The sequence below is a fragment of the Hemicordylus capensis genome, chromosome 11 (assembly GCF_027244095.1).
Source record: "Hemicordylus capensis ecotype Gifberg chromosome 11, rHemCap1.1.pri, whole genome shotgun sequence".
NCBI classification, from domain to species: Eukaryota; Metazoa; Chordata; class Lepidosauria; order Squamata; family Cordylidae; genus Hemicordylus; species Hemicordylus capensis.
In genome coordinates, this window is record NC_069667.1 from 16463463 (window position 1) to 16487045 (window position 23583).

Sequence of the window (23583 nt, forward strand, 5' to 3'; positions counted from 1 at the left end):
AATTGTTTTACAGACTTTGCTTTCACAAGTTATAATGATGGCCTTTGGCTTTAGAAAGGAATCATTTGTTTGTTTGTTTATTATATTTGTATGCCACTCACTATCTAAGTCACTAGGCAGTTTATAACATTAAAACAAACCAAGAAATTTTAAAACAATTTAAAACAATTTAAAATTTTTTTAAAACAATTGTAAAATTTCAAATTAAAATAGCTAAAAACCACTAAATAGCTTTGGAAAGTTTGGCCAAAAAGATGTGCCTTCAGTTGTTTCCTACAAAGGCAACAAGGATGGAGCAGCTCTAAGCTCAGCAGGAAGTGTCTTCCACAGCTCATGGGCAATGACAGAGAAGGCTCACCTTTGAGTCATCACCAGACAAGCCGGCGGCAGACAAAGCACCCCTGAAGATCTTAATAGGTGGCGGGGTTCATAACGAAGAAGGTGTTCTCTTCAATACCCTGGGCCCAGGCCATTAAGGGATTTATAGGTAATAACCAGCACTTTGTATTTTGCCTGAGAACCTATTGGTAGCCAGTGTAGTTCTTCTAAAGGCAGAGTAATATGGTCTCTTCGGGACAACCCAGAGACCAATCTGGCAGCAGCATTCTTCACCAATAGCAGTTTCAGGACTATGTACAAAGGCAGCCCCATGTAGAGCGCATTGCAGTAGTCAAGCCTGGAGGTTTCCAGCATGTGCAGCACTGCCTTAAGGCCACTCACTTCCAGGAAAGGGCACAGTTGGTGAACCAGCTGAAGCTGATAGATAGCACTCCTGGCCACCGCCTCCACCTGAGGTATCAAAGGAGGGTTGGGTCCAGAAGTACTCCCAAACTGCATACCTGTTTCTTCCAGGGGAATGTAATCCAATCCAGTACTGGCAGAGCTATCGCATATAATAATAATAACAACAACAACAACAACAACAAATTTCCCGAACTGCGGCTTCCTACAATGAGCAGCTCCATCTTGTTTGGATTCAGTCTCAGTTTTTTATCCCTCATCCAGCCCATTACTGCCTCAAGACAAGCATTTAGGGTGGTTATGCCATTGCCTGATGAAGTTGACGTGGAGAAATAGATTTGGGTGTCATCAGCATCCTGATAACACCCTGCACCAAATCCACAATGATCTCTCCCAGCAGTTTCATGTAGTTAAAAAGCACTGGAAACAGAATGGAGCCCTGAGGGACACCAAACAAAAGCTTTCTCTTCATAGAGCAACAATCTCCAAATGACACCTTCTGGAATCTGCCCAGAGGGGTATGAGCCTGAGAATCTGCCAGAGAGGTATTAGACAAATTCATGGAGGAGAAGGGTCTGCCACTGGCTGTTTATTATAATGGCTAGATGGAGCCTCCGTGTCCAATGGCAGTATACCTGAATACCAATCAGTGGAACGGTACAGGACTGGCTGTAGCTTTCATGTCCTGCTTGTGGGCTTCCAGACTCTGCTTCTCCTGACAAGAGTCAAGGCATAATGAGAGTGAGTCAGTGACCTCATTTCCTCAGATCTTTAGACAGAGTTAGAACTCTCCAGACATACCAAAATGCCTTTCCAACATGACCTGAGAAGCAGCCCTCGGGGTCAGGCTTTTAGTCCAACCACATTTAAGAATCATAAATCAGCTTTAGCTTTTAACATCACTGTCAATAAAGAGATTTTATTTTTCTAAAAAGAAGATAAAAGATGATGGAAAAACAGAAAATAAAAAACTGCATGCAAACGAACATAGAAATGTGTGCACAGTATGGTCAGTTTCCCCAGAGGGAAAGCTTCTTAGGAAGAAAGCCAGGGAATTGTACCACCGGAATGATAGGAAATGACCCAGCTTGGCATCATCCCCTGCGAAAGGCTAGTTCTGAACTTGTTTTTTAATCACCCCAAATTAGCCATTGTTTCTAGGATAGCAGCAGACTGGTCTGAGTGGCCATGTGTGCGGGGAAAGTTGCTTGTAAGATAAAGGGGATAAAACTTAAGTTAGGGTGGCCGGTAAGGGCAGGTGCCACTGAGGCGGGGTGGGCAGAGTGAGGCACCTTAAGAGTAAATGAAAAGTTGCTTCCAGCTTCCAGGTCCAGGACCTCTCCTGTCCTGGAAAGCTTTAGCCCCACAGCAGTGCTCCCCACAACAGCCTGGCCACTGTCGGAGGAAGCCAGCTAGCGGCCCATGATCCTCCTGCCGGCAGCCCCCACAGCCACACCCCCTGCACCTGATGTCAGATGCAGGGGGCGTGGCTTCGCTCCCAAACAGGGAGCCCTGTTTGAGAGCAAATACCGGCCAGGGCTGCGTTCAGTGTTGCTGGCCATGCTGGGAATGTGGCACTGGCCGGAATATGCCGCCAAACAGGGCCCTGTGGCCCTGTTGGGGAGTGAAGCCACGCCCCCTGAGTCTGACATCAGATGCAGGGGGTGTGGCTGGGGCACCAGGCGCAGCCCCTGATTGGCAGCGGCCCGGGTTCTTTGAACCTGTCTGCTCAATGGTGGCTCCGCCCCTGAGCCTGGCTGTGTGTTGGGCAGCAAGGCTGTCAGCCTGGCACTCACTAAACTAGCCTCTGCACATGCACAGAGGCCAGGTGAGTGAGTGCTGGGCCAGCAGCCATGCCATCGCCACTGCACGGCCAGGCAGCTGAGGGCTGCACCTTTCCAGGACAGGAGGGGTACCAGACCAGTAACCTGGAAATACCTTCTCATTACTTTTAAAGATGCCTCGCTCGATCTGGTTCGAGCTGGTTCAGAATCGAGCCCAGAGGCGGAGCCACGAGTGAGCGGCAGGGTTCAAAGAATCCAGGCTGCCAGTGAAAAGGGACGCATGAGATGCCCCGTGCACATGATCCGGTTGCTGGTGGGCCCACCCCAGTGCTCCAGAGCTAATTTGCAGCCAGCATTTGCGGGCTCATCAGAGCCCAGACATGCCCCTTTTGCTTGTGACATCATTTCCAGCCAGCATTTGCTGCCTGCCCGCATTATTTCCCTTTCACTCCCTTGCTGGTGGGAGAGGAAGGGATATAATGCAGTCAGCCAGCAAATGCTGGCTGCAAATGAGCAGTGGAGCGGAGAACTTGCACAGGCTCTTTGGAGCCCTGGACACGCCCTGTGTGCGCGTGACGTCACCGGCACGGGGAGTCACTTGTGCACATAGCGCATGCACAGTGGGGCCGTGGTGGCAGGGCAGAACAGGAGGCCGCCATTCTGCTGGTTCCACCACTGGTGTAAGCGACTGGCTGGCCAAACTGGTTTGTAGACTGGCGGGTCGATCCGAATTCAGACCGAGTCGTGGGAAACGGTCTGCACAGAGCTGTTTGGAGACAGAGCAACCTGGCTGTGGCAGAAGCAAGCGTTTCTCTCTCCCCTCCCCAAAAAGTCTCATTTGCCTCACAAAGAAGCCTGCAGTGTGCTTTCTCCCTCGTCAAACTGACAGTCTGCTGTCTCCCCACTTTCGGCTGTCCACGTTGCTATCATCTCCCTGACAAAACGCAAGGCAATTTAAGAATCATTTTTCAGTAGCAAAAAACAGCCCTGTTTGTTCAGTGGATGGACAGACACAGCTGGGCCCTCCCAACATTGCGCTGATCCGTTCATTGCTTCTTTGTCCTGTCATTCTGGTTCACCAAGAAGGTTACACCGCAGGGCCTTTGCATCTGCGGCTTTGAATCACTGCGGTCAGCCGTTTTGATCCCCTTCGATCAGTTTCTTGTCCTGTGTTAAGATGACGGGAGAACAGCTACCTCTTTTCCTATACTTTCTGTTTTTTAATTTTGCAGAAAAGTACAAAAGAAAAAAAATTGCCAAAACACACACACACATAGAACTCAGCTCAGGAACAAACAAATATAACAACTCATGATCATTACTTCACTAAATTCATTTAGAATATTTGTAAATTCCATTTTTATTGTTGTTGCTGTTGTTATTGAACTTTGTTAGCCACCCCATAACAAATTGTTCTCTTGGCAACTCATAACACATTTAAAAACATCCAATCTTCGTATCCGTTCAGTCGTGTCCGACTCTCGGTCACTCCAATAAAACATCCAATAAAAACACATAAATCACAGCAAACAAATCACAACACAAGACAAAAAATACAACATTCAAAACATTTTAAAAGCTTTTTTTTTTAAATCGGTTTTAAAAATCAATTATAAAAAGCCTGAGTGAACAGAAAGGCCTTCATCTGGCATCTAAAAGAACAAAGTGACGGCACCAGGTGAGTCTTCCTGGGGAGGCTATTCCATAAACAGGGTGCCACCACTGAAAAGGCCCTCTCTCTATCAGTCACTCGCCTCACCTCATTTGGCAGGGGCACTCAGAGGAGGGCCTCCAAAGAAGACCTTAAGGTCTGGGTTGGGACTTATGGGGCAAGGCACTCTCTCAGGTAACCTGGTCCCAAGCTGTTCAGGGCTTTAGAGGTTAAAACCTTAAAATCATTTTCAGCCTTCAGGTCTTGTGCATGTAGGTTTGGGGGCATCAATAAAATATAGAAAGGGTAACCAATATTCTGAAAAGAAGCACTTATAATTTGGATGATCAGAGTCTTTTAGCTAGAAAGAGAGCTTGAGCCACAACAGTAACTCCCAAATTCTATCACACTCCTATTCTCCACACCAAGATAACTGAGCAACCTTTGCACTGGAGAAGGAGGAGGAGGAGGAGACGATGGTGTGGAACAGGGTTACTCTGGAAATGGGGTGGGAGGGAGTGGGATTCTGGGTATCACCATTTGGTGGGGGAGACCAACAATGATTTAACAAACAGAGATCACAAGTCATGATGGAAGTCTGCTGCTGATACTCGAGCCTCGAAACAAAAAACGGACGGACAAACCATGTGTGCGTTTTCAGTTTTGCCAACAGACTCAGTTCCTGAGGGGGCAGGGGGGGTTTCAAAATGGGGGGCAATGAGTGGTGGTTGCAGCGGGGGGGGTTGGCTATTTCCCCCAGCCTCCAATACTGACCCCTCTCCTTGCTGGGCCAGAGTTGCAGCAACAGCCGGAAAACTACGCAATGAAGTGATACGTCAACTGAATAGGACAGGAAGGGTTAGCTCTGGGTGCAAGGGAGGTTCGAGGGGGAGAGGTGGAGAAGAAAAAAATGGCAGAGGGGCAGAGAGGTTAGTGCATCCAGCAATCCGTCAAACACGATAGCTCACACAGCTGGCCCTTGAAGTCCAGGTCGATGGTGAAGTCGAGATCTCAGTTGTTCTTGGCATTAGGCTGAGTATTAGCTAATGGAAGGTCCAGGAGATGAAACAGAAACCAAGAAATTCACAGCGAATGCTGGTAATGGGTGCATAATTCATACTTTTATTGCAAAAATGTTAATTTCCCCCCTTAATATACTGTTCAGAGTCAGTTAAGTGCTGGGTGCTGTATTCACTGATGAGAAGGCCAAAGATGTTGAGATTTCATAGATCCCCTCCTCACCGGCTTTAAAGCTTTTGCCCATGACTGTACCAAGAGTTTCCAGGAAGATGTTGAGTGGCCACCGGAGAGTTGTGGAAGGTGGGCAACCTTCTTCCTCCCACAGCCATCTCTTTTGATAACTACTGGGAATTCAAGACAGATAAAACTGCAGGGATTGGAAAGGCTGGTGGGGCGGATGGAGGGGGGAGCATCCGACCCAGGCCACCCTCAGCTGGGCAGTGGGTGGTGCAACCAGTCTAACTCTGAGTCAGTGTATTGTGGCTAGGGATGATGGGAGTTGTAGCTGAACAGTGGCTGGGACTTTTACACACATGGCTCTTAGTTCGCATCTCCTCTGGAAAGGAGGGCGTGAGTCCACATATCAGCTGGATTTACCCCAAAGTCCCTGAGCGCTATCAGGGACCAATACACACAAAATTCTGCTTTCCCCCAAATTACTGCTGTGCATTCTAGGTTGGCCCAAATTATGCCCGGGGTAAAAAAAAAATCCTCTATTTGCAGCAGCTTTAAAAAACAACAACCCCCAAACCCCCAAGCTTTCTGGTGTGCCCCACCACTTCTCCTTTGATGTTTGGAGAGGCCATTGCCAGTAATTCGGCTTTTTTCAAAACTCGCACTGGTCACCATAGGCTTTACATATGCAGATGTTGTTGGAGGATGAAGCTTAACGATGGAGACTACAGGTTCGATGCAGCCTGAGCCCTTTGTGTCTAAGGTGATTCCATGGGGCTGCATTTTTCTTCATCACAGAGAGAAAGCAATGATTTCTACTGTAAACTTCCATGGCCTCTTAAACGGTCTGGGGGGGTGGTGGGGAGGACATGAGGTGATGAAGGCAGTCACAAAGGCTGCCATTATAAAAATCAGCAAAGATCTGGGTCAGATTCAGCATGTTTGGGTTAAGCGCTCTGTTGCTTGATCCGGCTGCTTGGCAACTTGTCTCGCCGGTCTTCCATAACTGGCTGTCAAACTAACAACAAAAAGGTCTCTCACCACCTCCTCTGGGATGTGATTGTTTGGAGAAAAAAAACCCCGGGCAAGCTGTGGGAACGCACACAAGAAAAAGATCTGCAGGGATGGCGGAGAGGAGCCGAGCCTATGTGATTGGTCCATTTAATCCCCCAAATTAAACATCTGTGAATCTGCTGCGAAGCAGATTCCCCGCGGCATGAAGCCATGTGTGAATAACTCCCTGGAGAGCCAGGATTGCCTATCCCTGGACTAGAGTGACACACAGCTTGGACAATGGAAAGCTGGCACTGGCTAGGACTCTCGGTGGATCCAGATAGGGCAACCCCTCCCTGGTATAACTAACTGGGCATAGTTAGCTAAAGCATGTCCTGTGAGCTTCGCTCCTCCAGCCTTAGCCACCTTAAGGCTTCCTGCTCCCTTAAATAACCCTGCCCTTCCTCCCTTGCTGCCCTTTATTCCTGGAACCTCCCTCTCAGAGCCCTGCAGACCTCTTGTTCCTTTAAAAAGCTCCTCTGTCAGGAGCTGTCTCCCAGAGCCCCAAAGATCTCCCACTCCCTGAAAAAACACCCCTCCCTTTCTCCCTTGCTGCCGCTTAGGGCTGCAAGCAACTGCCTCACAGTACACTTCCATGACAACTCCTCTTTCACTTCCTTTGCATCTCCTCTCAAAGACCACCTTTGCAGTGGTGGCCCGTGAACGCACCGCTGGGGCGGCGGCAGGAGGCACCTTTAAGGGTAAATGAATTCTGTGCTTACCTCCGCAGCCGCCACACCTGAACGCTGTTCAGAGAAGCGGGAACCACCGCCGCCACTCACCTGGGGGCTCGGCTCCATATCAGCAAGGTGAGTGGCAGCTGCAATTCCCCACCGCAGGGGCTGCTGGGTGTTTCTCTGAACAGCGTTCAGGTACGGCAGCTGCGGAGGTAAGCACAGAATTCATTTACCCTTAAAGAAGCCTCCCGCCGCGACCCCCGCCCCCCAGCGGTACGTTCATGGGTCGCCACTGCACCTTTGCTGTATTGCAACAGCCCTGCAGCAGGGATCTCTCTCTTTGGACTTTGCAAAGTTGCACACACAGAGATGGTGCAAATAAATACTGCTTGAAATGCCTGGTTTTTGCATACTGTAAGTTGGGAGTGGATTCTTGTTGAGGATAAATGCCTGCTTTCTCCAGACTCTTTTCCTGAACTTCCAGAGTGTTGTTGATTGTTTAGCTTTATATCCCACCTCCCTTCCACCATGGAACTGAAAGTAGCACATGGAAGGTTTCCACACAGCCTTCCATCTGGGCACAGAGCAGATTTGCGGGGATGACAGGTTCACCCTTTCCACAGAATTAAGAAATTGGCATGGAAGTCACAAAATGCAGTGGGAGGAGAGAGATCATGAGATCTAAAGGGAGAGTGTACAAAGTGCATGCAAACAAGACATGCTTGCTGCAGATAAATGTATGCTTAGGGATGTAGGAAGCTGCCTTATACCGAGTCAGACCCTTGATCCATGTAACTCAGAATTATCTACACTGACTGGCAGTGATTTCTACAAGGTTTCAGGCAGGAGGCTTTCCCATCCCTAACTGGGGCCTTTATGTGCAGCAGGCTTTACCGTTTACCAACAGGCCTTCTCCATTGCTGCCCTGGGGCTTTGGAACACACTTGCTGCTGAAATAAGAGCCTCTCCATCTCTTACAACTTTTTAAAAAGCAGTCAAGACCCATTTGTTCACCCAGGCTTTTAATTAGATACTGTTTTAATTGTGTTTTAAGAGTTTTGACATTTTAAATGTTAATTGTTGAAATGTTTTAAATCTTTTTATTGGTTGTTTTTATTGTTTTGTTGTAAACCTCCCAGAGAACCTGCGTTTTGGGTGGTATAGAAATGTGTTAAATAAATAAATAAATAAATGAGATAAAATACCGCAGGTTTATGGGGGAGCTTTACTGCGAATTAGAAGTTGTCCAAAAAACCCAACACAAATAGTGGATTTTTTTTTTACCCCGGATATAAATTGGGGGACCCTCTTCCACTGAGCTATAGCCACATCCCCTAAGGGGGAAACCCAAATTGTGTGTGAACTTCTCCCCAATAACTCTCAGGGACTTGGGGGTAAATCTAGTCAATATGTGGACACACCCCCTCCATTCTAGAGGAGATACGAGTTAAAGGGCTTCAAAAGCCTCGTGTGAAAAGCTTCCTGGAGATGCTGCCAGGGAGTGAACCTAGGGGCCCTTCTACATGCAAGCAGATGAATCAGCCAGATTTACCCCAAAGTCCCTGTGAGCTATCGGGGAGCACTCCACACATGCTCAGAGTCCCTCGTTCCTTCCTCTCTTTGGTTGCCACATTGGCTTATTTTACACAGTTCCCAGCTTGGCTCTCTCGAATTCGACTCTCCATCCAATTTTATTAGCCAACATGGAATCTCAGGGGAAGCTGGTGTCTGGACAGTTTTTTAAATATGACTTTCCTGCTTCCCCTCAAGATGTGTAGAATTATCCTAAATGCTTCCATTTAGGGCAGTGGTTTATTTTTCGCTTTCTTTGGACCTGCAAACTTGGCTGAGATTACCAGCCGATTTTAGGTGGAAGTCTGGAAGGGATTCTCTCACACTGATTGTCTCTTAGCTGGGTGCTTTCCAGATTAGACCCTGCAATGGGATCACAACGTATCTGTGACGTGTTAACGTTTTGAATGTGATTTGCCCAAACCGAAGCATTTTGCCGCTGTTGAGCATGTAACTGGAAAGCACCCCAGAGCATGGCTTTTAGGTTGCATCTCACCCTGGAATGGAGGTGTGCATTCACATGTTGGCCAGATTTACCCCGAAGTCCCTACGAGCTATCAGGGAGCATTCCACACACGATTCAGGTTTTTTCATTGCGCATTAGAGCATACGTCCAAAGAGCATTTATGTCCTAAGTTCTTTAAAAAATCCACTTTTTGCCGTGCTCTTTGGGGGCAAATTTGAACTCGCAGTAAAGCCTCACAATAAAACCACAGTAAAGCCTGCTGTCTGGAGATGCTCCTGCTGTCGAGCAGCCCTTTGTGGTGGTATGTGTTTGTGTTTTTTAAACTTCCCAAGAACCAACTCTTGGTTCTTCCATTGTGGACATAGACTGAAGCAGCACAGCAGCACACAGGAGCCGCCTTGGGAAAGGAAGCAAAGAAACCTTCGGAGTTCCAGTAACCGATATGTGCAGGGAGCAGGCGAGGGAGCTGTCTCCCACCTGCTCTAAACGCTTTTTAGCATGCTGGATTTTGAACAGGGAGAAAAGCTGTCATTTCCCGGCGTGAGCGGGAAATGTTTTTGTCTTCAAGAAGCTCTTTCATTTCTTCTCCCTCTCCCCCTCCCGCCCCCCGGCTCTCTCTTTCTCCAGCAAGCCTTGTCGTTTCAAAACCCTCACCAAGCTCTCTCTGGCAGAGGCTCTGTAACTACGCTTCCATCATTAGTGCTGCTCACGTTCTCTTGGAGTGTGTAATCCTTCAATGGGTCCCCTGCTCTGCAGCCATTCTTCTGTCACTAAGAGCTGCGGCTAATCACAACCCTTCTACCTGGCTCCCCTCTTAATAATAGGCTGTACCAGGTTTTGGAGGAATTATTCCCCCCCCCGCAAAGCTGGAAATTGGGTGGGGGCCTTAATTGTTTATGTCCTTGCTCCCATTCTGATGGAGCCCCCGTTGCCCTTATTGCTGTAATTACATGTTTGCTTCAAGTTCCCAACCCACGGCAGGTATAATGTAATGGAGAATGGGCTGGAGTGGGAGAGAACCAGTATGAGATTAGGGCCTACCTTTACCAATTACAGTTTGGGGTTTTTAAAAAACATATTTGGTGTGGGAAGTGGTTTTCTCAATGGCTCTTTTTCCTGGGCACTTTCCAGATCAAACCTTACAACAGTGTCACTACGGATCTGCGAAGTGTGCTTCTGTACTTCCTGTGTTGTGACACCGCAGTCCCTGCACTGACAGCAAGGTGCTGTTGACATTTCCGATGCCTTCTTTCGGATTTTATCTTTGTGTTATAGTGCTACAACATTACAGGTGCGTCGCAAAACAGTTGCTGTATTTCCCTGTTGTATGAGTTTGAGATTCTGGGGTTCGTTTTCAATATGATCCTGCCAAACCGAAGCATTTTACTGATGTTGTAGCGTGTAATCTGGAAAGCTGGTGGTCAGGTGCTCATTTCTAGGGCATTTTTCACCCAGGGCTTCAAGCTTGCATCCCCAGAATGGAGGGGGTGTGTTCACATATCGGCCAGATTTACCCGCAAGTCCCTGTAAGTTATTGGAGAGCAGTTCACACACAATTCGGGTTTTCACTGTGTGTTAGAGTGTAGCCCAATTTAGGTCCGGGGTTAAAAAATCCACTTTTTGTGTCAGTAAAGCCTCACAGTAAACTTGTGGTAAAGCCTGCTGTGTGAAAAACGCCCGGGGACCTTTACAGACAGCAGGATTTACCGTAAGTTTATGTGGAGGCTTTACTGCAAACTCAAAGTTGTCCCCAAAAACTGATGCAAATAGTTTTTTTAAAAAACCTCTGATATAAATTGGGCTACACTCTAATGCACAGTGAAAAACTCAAATTGTGTGTGAACTGCTCCCTGATAACTCACAGGGACTTCGGGGTAAATCTGGCCAATATGTGAATGCACCCCCTCCATTACGGAGGAGATCCAAGTAAAAAAGGGCTTTAAAAGCCCCATGTGAGAAACTTCCAGAAGAAGAGAATTGTTCTTTCTTTTCCACAGGAGCTGCATTCTCTCTCTCTAGGGCAGTGAAGCCTAAAAGCAGTATGGATCTAATTTAGATTTTGCCATTTAGATGCACATTAAATATAGGTTTATGGGATGTCTTTCCACCCAGAAAGGGTCCTCCAAGCAACAGGCAGCAAAGTGACAAGAACCAGGGCTGAACTGGAATGTAGCTCCCTGCTTTTCCACTCATGAAAAGCACGTGCCACACGCTCAGAGTCCCACGTTCCTTCCTCTCTTTGGTTGCAACACTGGCTTCTTTTGCAAAGTTGCCAGCTTGGCTCTCTTGAATTTGACTCTCCATCCAGTTTTATTAGCCCACATGGAATCTCGGGGGAAACTGGTGTCTGCACCTTTTTTTATATATGACTGTCCTGCTTCTCCTCAAGCTGTGTAGAATGGTCCCAAATGCTTCCATTTAGGGTAGTGGTTTATTTTGGGCTTTCTTTGGACCTTCAAACATGGCTGAAATTAGCAGCCAATTGTAGGTGGAAGTCTGGAAAGGCAGCAGCCACCTGTGTGTAGGGGTGTGTAGTGGAGGAGGGAGGGCTGCTTGGGTGCTCTGACTGTCCGGGTGGGCATGGCCATGGCGGCTGTCATGGAGAGCCCCCACACTTCTGAATTTGCAGCTACATCACTGGCAGCAGCTGTGTTAGCACAGGAACATAGGAAGCTGCCATATACTGAGTCAGACCATTGGTCTATCTAGCTCAGTATTGTCTACACAGACTGGCAGCGGCTTCTCCAAGCTTGCAGGCAGGAATCTCTCTCAGCCCTATCTTGGAGATGCTGCCAGGGAGTAACTTGGAACCTTTATTCTTTTCCCAGAGTAGCTCCATCCCCTAAGGGGAAGATCTTACAGTGCTCACACTTCTAGTCTCCCATTCCTATGCAACCAGAGTGGACCCTGCTTAGCTAAGGGGACAAGTCATGCTTACTACTACAAGACCAGCTCTCCTCCCATTTGGAGTCAACTTTGGAAACACAGGAGGGCTGTTCCCTTGGCCCTAAACTAGGGGTGTGCATGGAACTGGCTGGTCGGGTCTGGTTCGAGTCTGAACCAGACCCGAAGGACAGTTCGGTCTGGCACCTCCTTGAAACAGACACACCCCAGTTCGGTTCGGGGTGGTGGTGGTTCATGAACATTTAAATTTAAAAAACAAACAACTTACCGGAGATGGCGGGGTGGGGGTGGGGGGTCAGCAGCGGTTCCCCCCTCCCCCTGCTTAGCTTCTGTTCAAAACCGGCCCATTTGGGCCTTCCCCCACCCAGTGTGGCAGCCATTTTGGAGGCCACTGTGCCTGCGCAATGGGCCTCTGTGTGGCCTGGCAGACCAGGGACCTTGGAATCTTCTGCATGCAAGCATGCAGATGCTCTTCCCAGAACGGCCCCATCCCCAAAGGGGAGTACCTTACAGTGCTCACACATGTAGTCTCCCATTCAAATGCAAACCAGGGCAAACCCTGTTAGCAAAGGGGACAAGTCATGCTTGCTACCACAAGACCAGCTCTCTTCCCATTTGGAGTCACCCTTGGAAACACAGGAGGGCTGTTCGCTTGGCCCTGAACATGGAAGGGGGAGCCCCCAGGGTAGGAGATCCACGTGCGCCTGATGGCTGGTCGTGTGTTTGCAAAGATCAAGTTAGAAGGAGGGGAGAGTGATGGTTGTGTGGGAGTTGGGAGCTGGGTAGGCTGACTTTCCATCCACCCTCGATAACGTACTTGGGGCAGAATGTGGGTTGTTTGTGCTTGCCCTAGCCAACTCCTGGCTCCCTCATGATCACTCTCCCCTCCTCCTACCTTGATGTTTACATCTGGGAGTCTATAGGAGGAGAGCTGGCCTTGTGGTAGCAAGCATGTATTTGCTAAGCAGGGTCCACCCTGGTTTGCATTTGGATGGCAAACTAGATGTCTGAGCACTGTAAGATATTTCCCCTCAGGGGATGGGGCTGCTCTGGGAAGAGCACCTGCCTGCTTGCATGCAGAAGGTTCCAAGTTCCCTCCCTGGCATCTCCAAGATAGGGCTGAGAGAAACTCCTGACTGCAACCTTGGAGAAGCCGCTGCCAGTCTGTGCAGACAATATTGAGCTGGATAGACCAATGGTCTGACTCAGTATATGGCAGCATCTTATGTTGCATCAGAAACAACACCCCCTTCCCCCCACACCAAAGGCTTCTTTGGCCCCCAATCTGTCTCCTGTTAATATAACAGCCTTTAGTCCTGACTGAGATGCAAGTAATACCCTTTAAGGATGTCAAAATATCAGAAGGGCCCTGCTGGATGAGGCCAAAGTGGGACCAATGGTCTGACAGCTTCCTGTTTCCGTGACTCGGTTTACAGGGTCACTGGAGCAACCTTACAGGATTCTTCAGCAATCCTGACCCACCAAGCTGAACCGAGAGGAATGATAAGCCTCTTGTTTTTGCTGCCTGGCCAGAATTGCCAAGAGAGGGGAGTGGGATTGCTTGGCAGGCTGGGAATACCTGGCTGGTGGGCCACATGCAGGAGGAACACAGGTGGTCCAGCCCTCCATTGGCTGTGCTGCAAAACTGAAGGTGCTTCTCTCTTTCCCTTGCAGGATGCTCGCCTTGAGTATGAGCTGCATGCTGCTGCCAAGGCTCTGTTTCCTCTTGCCCATTGCCCCCCTCAAGCCGCCGGGCCCCACCTTCACGGCATCCCAGAAGAACGCCACTCTGACTTCCACCAGCTTCCACCCGCTATGGAAGGTCAAGCACCTTGGTGGCCCTGGGGCCGTGAGATCCAGTTGTCGCCCTGGACCTTCTTCCATTTGAAAAAGGGATTTACGGGGAGGCGCTTTTGAGGACCGGGGAACCTCGGCTGCGAAGGATGAGCGCCATCAATGGGGCTGGAGTCCTCGTTGGCCTTACAACAGTGTCTGTCACGCTGGACTTCAGCCTGCACGGCGGTCTGATGGCCTGGCCGCTCAGCCACAATCTGACTCTGAATCAGAGTTCGCCGACGTCTGACCCTCTGAATGTCTCCGAGGGGGCCGAAGTCTCTCGCAAGTCCATCAGGGAGAAGAACTGGCCGGCCCTCCTCATCTTGATCATCATCCTGCTGACCATTGGAGGGAACATTTTGGTCATCATGGCGGTCTCCTTGGAGAAGAAGCTCCAAAATGCGACTAACTACTTTCTGATGTCTTTGGCAGTGGCAGACATGTTGGTGGGGATCCTCGTCATGCCGGTGTCCCTCATCACCATTCTCTACGGTAAGTTCTTCACCTCCTTGTTTAGTTCAAGCTTCCCAACACCTCCCCTGTGGTGCTCTTGTTGACTCCTCCTCTGATCTTCTTTTGGAGAACAGATGAAGGCTCATGAACCAGGCCCAGAAATGTTGGCTATTGGTACCATCTCAGGAGACATAGGAACAACATAGGAAGCTGCCATATACTGAGTCAGACTATTGGTCCATCAAACTCAGTATTGTCTATACAGGCAGCGGCTTCTCCAAAGTTGCAGGCAGGAATCTCTCTCAGCCCTAACTTGGAGATGCTAGGGAGGGAACTTGGAACCTAGATGCTCTTCCCAGAGTGGCTCCATCCCCGGAGGGGAATATCTTACAGTGCTCACACATCAAGTCTCCCATTCGTATGCAACCAGGGCGGACCCTGCTTAGCTAAGGGGACAAGTCATGCTTGCTACCACCAGACCAGCTCTCCTCCACAATGAAAGCATGAGAACACACGGACAGCTGAAAGTATCTCAATGCTATCACCTCTTTTCCACCTCTAGGGGTGCCGGCCTTGTCAAAAGCCACAATGACTATTCATCCCCACAGATGGTACCCACCACACCAGCTGCCTTGTGTATTAGGTGGAGCATCTTGGTTTGGGGCCTCCAGCAATGGCCCTTTGCCATAAATCTCATGAAAGGTGACAAGGCAGATCAACAAAAGTGCCTAGACAAACCATCATGAAGACAATTGCTTCCCCTGAAGATGCCAAAAGCATAAGTATAAACTAAAAACATTATAGTACATAAATCAAAAACAACATAGTGAAATATTCACAACACTATAAACAGTAAAAATAAACATTGTATGATGGTTTGTCTAGGCATTCTCGCTAGAGAGTCCTATAAAGAGGTTTAATGAGACATATATAGTCCATTGTATTCTTCAGACTTTTATGCATTGGTCTGACACGGGGGATTTCTTCGTTTTGGGCCTCTTAGCCCTGTATGGTCCCTAGTTTTGGCAGGTCAACAAAAGTGCCTTCTTGTGTACATGTGCAATCATATATTTACACATATTGGGGAGGGACTGTATCTTGCATGCAGAAGGTTCCCTTTTAGGTTCCCCCTTGCCATCTCCAGCTAAGAGAATTCCAGGCTGCAGGTGCTGAGAGAGATCCTACTCCACTTGAGGCCTTGAAGAACTGGTGCCAGTCAGAGCAAGACAATGAAGAGCGAGGTGGACGTGTGTCGTTACTCAGTTAGTAGGTTAGCTATATATGTTCAAGTTTAAAAGGAAAGCTTGCAGAACAGGGCTCCCACTATTGTCTGTGTGTGTGTGTGTGTCCGTGCGTGCGTGCTCACACCCTTTTTTGATGTCCATTCAGTTAATTCTAGATTAACTGAATGTTAATTTTCATTAATTTTTAGTTGATTTTTAGATTAACTAAACCTATTCTCAGGCTTGATCAGGAAGGTCTCACTTTGAATGCATGTACGTGCACACTGTCTTGATACTGCCGCCCAGAACAAAACTCATTCCGCACACAGATGAAGAAAATTAGAGGGAACACTGTTGCAGACTAGAGTACCTGCTCTGCATGCTGAGAGTGGCAGGTTCAATCCCCAGTGTCTCTAGTTGAAGGCTGTCAAGTAGCAGAGCTGGGGAAAATCCTATGCTCTCTCTGCCTGAGGCTTGGAGAACTTCTGCGAGCCAAAGTAGACAATACTGAGCTAGATGGACCAGTGTTCTTGGTCTGACTTAGTGTAAAGATAATGTGTGCTGTTGAGTTGCTGTCGACTCCTGGCAACCACAGAGACCTGCGGTTTTCTTTAGTAGAATCTAGGAGGGGCTTACCATTGCCTCCTCCCATGCAGCATGAGATGATGCCTTTCAGCATCTTCCTATATCGTTGCTGCCTGATTTAGGAGTTTCCCATAGTCTGCGAAACATACCAGCGGGATTCGAACCGGCAACCTCTGGCTCCCTAGGCAAGTTACTTCCCCGCTGCACCATTCGGTGGCCTCTGACTTAGTGTACGGCACCTGAACTCATCCATATGTTGAATTTTAAAGGGAAAGGGTCATAGATCAGTAACACAGCATCTGCTTTGCATGCAGACGGTTGCAAGTTCAGCCCTTAGTACCTCCAGTCGACAAGCAGTTTTCAGTTCTGGAGATCCTGAATAACCACTGCCAGCCAAGGTAGGTCATGTTGAGCTAGATGGACCACAGATCTGACTCAGCAGGCAGCTTCCCAGCGTTGCACAGATTACTTGTGTCGTGTGTGTGTACCCAAGAAGTGGAGGAGAAGACTTTGTGGTAGCGACAGCAAGCATAAAGTGTCCCTTTGCTAAGCAAGGTCCGCCTATGACTCTGAGGAGGGACCTGGTCTTGTGAGACAAAGCATGAATTCTTCTCTTTGCTAAGCAGGGCCTGCCATGGTTTGCATTTGGATGGGAGACTACATGTGAGCACTGTAAGATATTCCCCTTAGGGGATGGCGGCCATATCTCAGTGGAAGAGCATCTGCATCAGCGTTCCCTCTAACAGGAATTCCCAGCTGTCATTCACTACAACTCCCAGCATCCCCAGCTGCAGTGACCTTTGGCTGGGGATTATGGGAGTTGTAGTCAACAACAGCTGGGGATGCCTGTTAGAGGGAACACTGATCTGCATGCTTGCATGCAGAAGGTACCAGGTTCAGTCCCTGGCAGCATCTCCTGGTAGGGCTGGGAGAGTCTCCTGCTTGCAACCTTGGAGAGCTGCTGCCAGTCAGTGTAGACAATACTGAGCTAGAGGCACCAAGGGTCTGACTCAGTAGAAGGCAGCTTGCTATGTTCCTGTGAATTCCGACACTCCTGGCTGCACTGTGGCGTTCTCTGTCGTCTTCTCTCAACTCCCCTCATGGCCAGGATGTTGCCTGGCATGACATTGCCCCCTTCTCCTCCTCCAACCCAAGGACTCCCCAGAGAGCCCCCCTTGGATCCAGAGAACTGACCAATGGCTCCCAGTGCAAGCCCTCTGGGGGACCTTCCCCTCGTGTTTCTCTAAGCCCAGCCCCCGGGGCCACCTGACAAACGGCTTTGGGGGGAACTTGGCTTCCAAAGGCAGCTTTCAAGGGTTTGCTGTTCAAAGAAAAGAACTGTAGAATGCCAAGAAAGCCCCCATGGAGTGCCCGTGTTGCCATGGTGTTCTGGAGTTCAGCTTCTCTTGCAGCCCACTCTCCTCCTCCTTGGTGGTGTCCTGCTGTTCCAAGAAGGGAACACTTGAGGCTCCTGCCCACCTGGGGATTGCAAAAGTGGTTGGCTCCAAAGTCCGATCTGCCTCCAAGCCACAGGGGGCTCCTCCTGCTGGGCCCCCTTCCCGATGAGACCCTGCAATGGGGTCGCAACGGATCTCTGAAGTGTGCTCCCACACTGCCTGCGTTGTGACCCCACGGCCCCTACGCTGCCAGCAGGGTGCCGTTCATATTGCCAGTGCCTTCGGCATGGGAACCCAGGACCTTCGGCCTGCAAAGGAGGGGCTCGGCCCCCAAGCACAGCCCTTCCCCATGGAACTGTGGCTTTCTCCGTCAGAAGAGTCCCTATACTGGGGCCACACCTTAAAAGCAGGTTGTCCGGAAAACTTCCTCGTGAACTTTTGCCTTGCAGCAGGGGCGTAGCGAGGGGAGAAGGGACCTGTGTTTGCCCCTCTCTCTGGCAGCCCCTTAGAGTGAGGGAGATAATGAAGAAAATAGGGAGGGGTGGAGCTGGGGGCCCTCAGGAGCTGCCCCTCCCCAGAGCAGCCGGGGGGGGTGCGGGTTCTTTGACCCCATCCAAAAAATTATAGCTACATCCCTGACTTGCAGAATGGCTTCTCACCTTTTAAAAGTTGCAGTTTGTTTTTTGGTATCCTCTTCGAGCCCCCCCCCCATCTTCTTCATCTTTCATCCCACGCTTCTCTCCCTCTCCCCCCTCCCTCCCCCCCTCTCTTTGAGTCAGTATACGAAAGTAGGTTGACATCTTCTTTCCTAACCCTCACCTTTTCGGTAGGAGAGGGCCCGGATATTTCTGTCAGGAGGAACAGCAGGAGCCAACGTTCAGAGCTGAAGCAAAATGAAAGGTTTCTTCAAAAGGCAGGCAGCCTGCCTGTTCTGACCCCTTCGCTCATACTGTTTGGCTTTGAAATGGGAAGGCACGGAGGTCAGGCAGGGCGGCGGGGGGGGGTCCGCTGTGCCCTCATTTCCCCAAACCTCCCCTGCCTCCACCGCCCCATATGGGACAATAAGGGGAGCTGGCGAAGGAAGGACTTGAAATCCTGGCTCTGGTTTCAGTGCTGTGGCAGGCTCATATCCTTAGCAAATGGAATAGATTTTCTGTGCTCCAGCTGACCCCATTTCTTAACCCCATCCCTCTTTCCCCCTTTGGACTCCTTAATATGTTGTTAGTGCGATTTACTGGGATTGTCATTCTTCATAGGGACATCGGAGGCTGAGTCAGATCCTTGGTCCTTCTAGCTCAATCTCGTCTACACCAGAGGTGGGCAAAGCTGGCCTTCCAGCTGTTTTTGGACTACAACTCCCAGCATCCTGTACCACAGTTTATTGTGGCCAGGCAAGATGGGAATTGTAGTCCAACAACATCTCAAAGGCCAAGTTTGCCCACCCCGGTCTACTCAGAGGTCATTCACACAATCAAAAACTGTGTTCTGCCTGGCTTTGGGAGCTGTGTGTGCTCCCAAACGTATTTTGGTTGTGCGGAAGCAAGGGAGGAGGAAAAGCTACCCAGGTTTGCCTCCTCCCTTGCTTCCACCCAGTCACTTCTACCCAGGTTTGCCTCTTGCCTTGCTTCCACACATCCCAAAACTGGGATCACACACAGCTCCCAAACTCGGGTAGGGGACAGTTTTTGATTGTGTGAATGGCCTCACTGACTGGCAGCAGCTTCTCCAAAGTTTCAGGTAGGGGTCTCTCCCAGTCCTACCAGGAGCTTTTACTGTTAGTTCAATGGCTGTTAGTTCAATTCTCCTCTGGAATGGAGGATGCTGCCTTTGTGCGAAGTTTAGAAACTTCAGTTAGTTTAAAATGCGGCAGCCAGACTGGTCTCTGGGGTAACCTGGAGAGACTGTTTTAAAACAGTTGCACTGGCTGCCGATATGTTTCTAGACAAAATACAAAGTGCTGGTTATTACCTTTAAAGCCCTTAACAGCTTAGGTCCGGGTTAACTTAGAGAGTGCCTTCTTCTGCATGATCCCCACCGCCCGTTAAGGTCATCTAAGGATGTCTGTCTCCAGTTACCACTGGTACATCCAGTGGGGAAGCAGAGGTGGGCCTTCTCTGTAAGCGGCTCCGGGGCTGTGGAATGTATTCCCAGAAGAAATCCGTAGCTTGCATTCATTGTTGGCCTTCAGGAGAGCCCTTAAAACCAATTTGTTTGGCCTGACCTTCCAGGGTTTTTAAACTGATTTAAATGTTCTAATTGTTAATGGTTTTAAACTGTTTTTAAATTGTTTTGCAAGGATTGTTTTTAAATGATTGATTCATGGGTTTTAGTGTTGCTGCTGTGCACTGCCTGGAACCGTTTGGATGGAGCAGTATATAAATGTAATAAATAAATCATGAAATAATCTCTACTCACAATGGCCAGGGATTATGGGAGTTGTAGGCCAGCATCTGTAGGAGGATCAAAGTTGAGCAGCCCTGTGGGTTTCCTGACTGAATTGAAGTATTAATCAAGGATTAGGACTCAAAAAGGGGGGTAGCATACACCAACCTTGGTTCCATGCCTTACCACACAAGGGAGGAGAACTGGTCTTGTGGTAGCAAGAATGAATTGCCTCCTATGCTAAGCAGGGTCTGCCTTGGTTTGCATTTGGATGGGAGACTACATGCAAGTGCTCACTGCCAAATATTCTGCTTAGGGCATGAGACCTTAGCTCAGTGGTGGTAGAATATTCTTGCATGCACAAGGTCCCAGGCTCAATCCCTGGCAGATCTCCAGCTAGGGCTGGGAGAGACTCCTGCTTGAAACCATGGAGAGCTGCTGCCAGTCAGTGTAGACAATACTGAGCAAGGCCAATGAACTCTGTATAAGGCAGCTTCATATGGGATGGAGCTGTAGCTCAGTGGTTTATTGTTCGCCTTGCATACAGAAAGTCCCAGGTTCCGTCCCTGGCAGCATATCCAGATGGGGCTGAGAGAGACCCCTGCCTATAGCCTTGGAGAGCTGCTGCCAGTCAGTGTACTGAGCATATTGGATGAACAGTCTGACACAGTAGGTGACAACTTCTTATGTTTCTATGAAGCCTTGTGTAATAAGGGAAAGATGTTTGTGACAGTGACAGGGGATCAGTCATGCAGAGCATCCCCTTAGCATGCAGAAGGTCCCAGGTTCAATCGCTGGCAGCATCTCCAAGTAGGGCTGGGAGAGACTCCTACATGGAGAGGAGAGCTGGTCTTCTGGTAGCAAGAATGACTTTTCCCCTTAGCTAAGCAGGGTCTGCACTATTTGCATTTGAATGAGAGACAACCTGTGCGTGAGCACTGTAAGACATTCCTCTCGGGATGGAGCTGCTCTGGGAAGAGCAGAAGGTTCCAAGTTCCCTCCCTGGTTTTTCCAAGAAAGGGTTGAGAGAGTTTCCTGCCTGCAACCTTGAAGAAGCTGCTGCCAGTCTGTGAAGACAATACTGAGCTAGATAGACCAATGGTCTGACTCAGTATAAAGCAGCTCCCTGTCTTCCAAAGGAAGCTAGGGCAAAGTGACCTACCTCCCAGCAGGGTTGGGAAAAGAAATGCACTAGAACTGTAGAGCATTTTGCCTAGAGAAAAGTAAAGTGTGCTGTCAAATTAGTGTCGACTTGTGACCAAAGAGCCCTGTGGCTGTCTTTGGTAGAATACAGATGGGGTTTACCAATGCCATCTCCTATGCAGTATGAGATTATGCCTTTCAGCATCTTCCTAGATTGCGGCAACCCAATATAGGTGTTACCAGTGGGGATTTGAACCGGCAACCTCTGGTTTGTTAGTCAAGCCATCTCTCCCGCTGCGCCATTAGGTGGCTCTTGCTTTGGAAGGGCTACAAAACTCTTAACAAGGATGAATCGTTCATGGAGGCCTGCCTCTTCTCCCAGGGTTCCTCTTCTCCCAGCTTGTTCTCACCTCCCCTAGCTCCAAAGCCATCATCCCAGTTAGCTTCCCACATGCCCAGCGCTAAACCACTTTACAGAGGGAATCCAATTTCCTCCAGTTGAGTCTAATGAAGCCAATTACGCATTTTTCACAACAAGCACTGCTCGGATGCTCTGATCTCCTCAAATGGCTCCTCCTTCCCTCCCTGTTCTAATAATGCTAAAATGGTCCGATTGTGTCAGGCAGGGACAGCCGCCCGTTACGGCGATCAGGAATGGAATCAGTCCAGCCCTTGCCAATTTAACAGCTGCGCTCGGAAACATTTATCCGTTAACCTTTTTGATTGAAAAAAGAGAGAGGCTTGCACTAATGGACAACTTACATCTGAGAGCCTCAAATTTTTTTTGGAGCGTGCAATTCCTAAAGGACTAATTAAATAAGTGTGTTAATTAGTAACGGTGAATTGCGGGGAGAGGTAGATTAAAAATTAACTGTTTATTGTCACTTGCTGGAGTCACATTTGAAATCAGCCGGGGTGTCTGTATTAAATCCCCCTCCCCTAATATTTTTAATGTAAGACCCACAAATATTATTTTCATAAATAATTAATTACGTACTAATGTAATTAAGCATTATTTATGTGTTTGTTTAAGTTATATACCACCTGACTCCAAAGGCTCCGATTATAAAAACCATTTATAAAATGATTCTAAAAATCATTTTTCTCAGACACCACACTTTCTCTATGTGGTTCTCAGCACAGTGAAGTGGGAGGAGAGCTGTTCTTGTGGTAGCAAGCATGAATTGACCCCTTTGCTGAGCAAGGTCTGCCCTGGTTTGCTTTTGAATGGGAGATGTGTGTGAGCACTGTAAGATATTCCCCTTAGGGGATGGGGCCACTCTGGGAAGAGCATCTAGGTTCCAAGTTCCCTCCCTGGCAGCATCTCCAAGATAGGGCTGAGAGAGAATCCTGCCTATGATCTTGGAGAAGCTGCTGCCAGTTCATGTAGACAATATTGAACTAGATGGACCAATGGTCTGACTCAGTAGAAGGCAGCTTCCTATGTTCCTGTGTAAGCATACCTGTATGTTATGTACCATATTCACATCTTAAATATTTAGAGAGGCATTCAAAGTATTTCCAGTGTACGCCTAGAAGCATAATGTGTGAGGAGCTAGCATAGTTTTTGTGCAGGTATGAATGCAGCTTAGATGTACAGGAATACCGTTTTTGACTTGGTGGAGTTTTCTGTTTCAGTGCAGTTCCTATGATCACCTATAGCAGGGATTCTCAAACTTGGGTCCCCAGATGTTGTTGGGCCACAACTCCCAAAGGAGAAGAAAATGATTGAAGAGCAACTGCTCACTGAAATTTGCAGGGGGTGGGGGAGGAAAGACACTTTTGGGGGGAGATGCGGGGCCTGGAGAAGCTCAGTAAAAGGAGGGAGGAAGGCCTCAATGGCTTCTTGGGTGAGGGCGGAATCTGCAACCCTGATACCTTCAATCATTTCCACCATGATTTTGCCTGCCAATTTACTGAAAAATGCAAAAATATCCCAAATTTGTGCCCCAAATTCAGCATGTAGCAAGGCTCCCAAAATTTTGACAGTGCACTTCCCTAATAGCTGTGGATGTGCTTAACAATTCTAAGAAAAATCCCCCAACTCTTAGGGGACCTGGGGACCACCCCCCACAGCCGCTCTTAACAATTCTAAGAAAAATCCCCCAACTCTTCCTATCCCTTCTGTGTTTGACTTTGCCAGATTTCTAAACATTGTAAAAATATTCGGAAAGCATGCACCAAAATCAACCTTTTGAAGATGCACTTCCCTTGGAGCTGTGGATGTGCTTAATAACTGCCAGGAAAACCTCCCGGCTATTCCTTTCCCTTCCAAGAGTGGAGGCAGAGGGAAAGGTTAATGAGCAAGCCCTCATATAATTTGTGTGTGTGCGGGGTGGGGGGAGAGAAAGACACCTTGGGGGTGGGTTATTAGGTTTGGCAGGGTGTCAGTAAACAGAACTCATCAAATGCTTGCAGAGGAGGGCAGGATAGGAACATAGGAAGCTGCCATATACTGAGTTAGACCATGGGTCCGTCTAGCTCAGTATTGTCTACACAGACTGGCAGCGGCTTCTCCAAGG

At 48.7% G+C, this 23583-nt stretch overlaps 1 protein-coding gene across 8 annotated transcripts in view; it reads left to right on the forward strand.

The window, feature by feature from the left end:
* HTR2C (5-hydroxytryptamine receptor 2C) overlaps positions 1-23583 on the forward strand; it is a 250560-nt gene that overhangs the window by 206355 nt on the left and 20622 nt on the right. For 7 of the 8 annotated variants that reach the window (XM_053274334.1, XM_053274337.1, XM_053274333.1 and 4 more), the window contains one exon: positions 13717-14370. In XM_053274334.1, the coding sequence (XP_053130309.1) occupies positions 13986-14370 (385 nt within the window). In that variant the 5' untranslated portion in view covers positions 13717-13985. Of the gene's footprint in view, positions 1-10269; positions 10430-13716; positions 14371-23583 lie in introns of all 8 variants that reach the window. The other variant, XM_053274332.1, reaches the window with a different exon arrangement.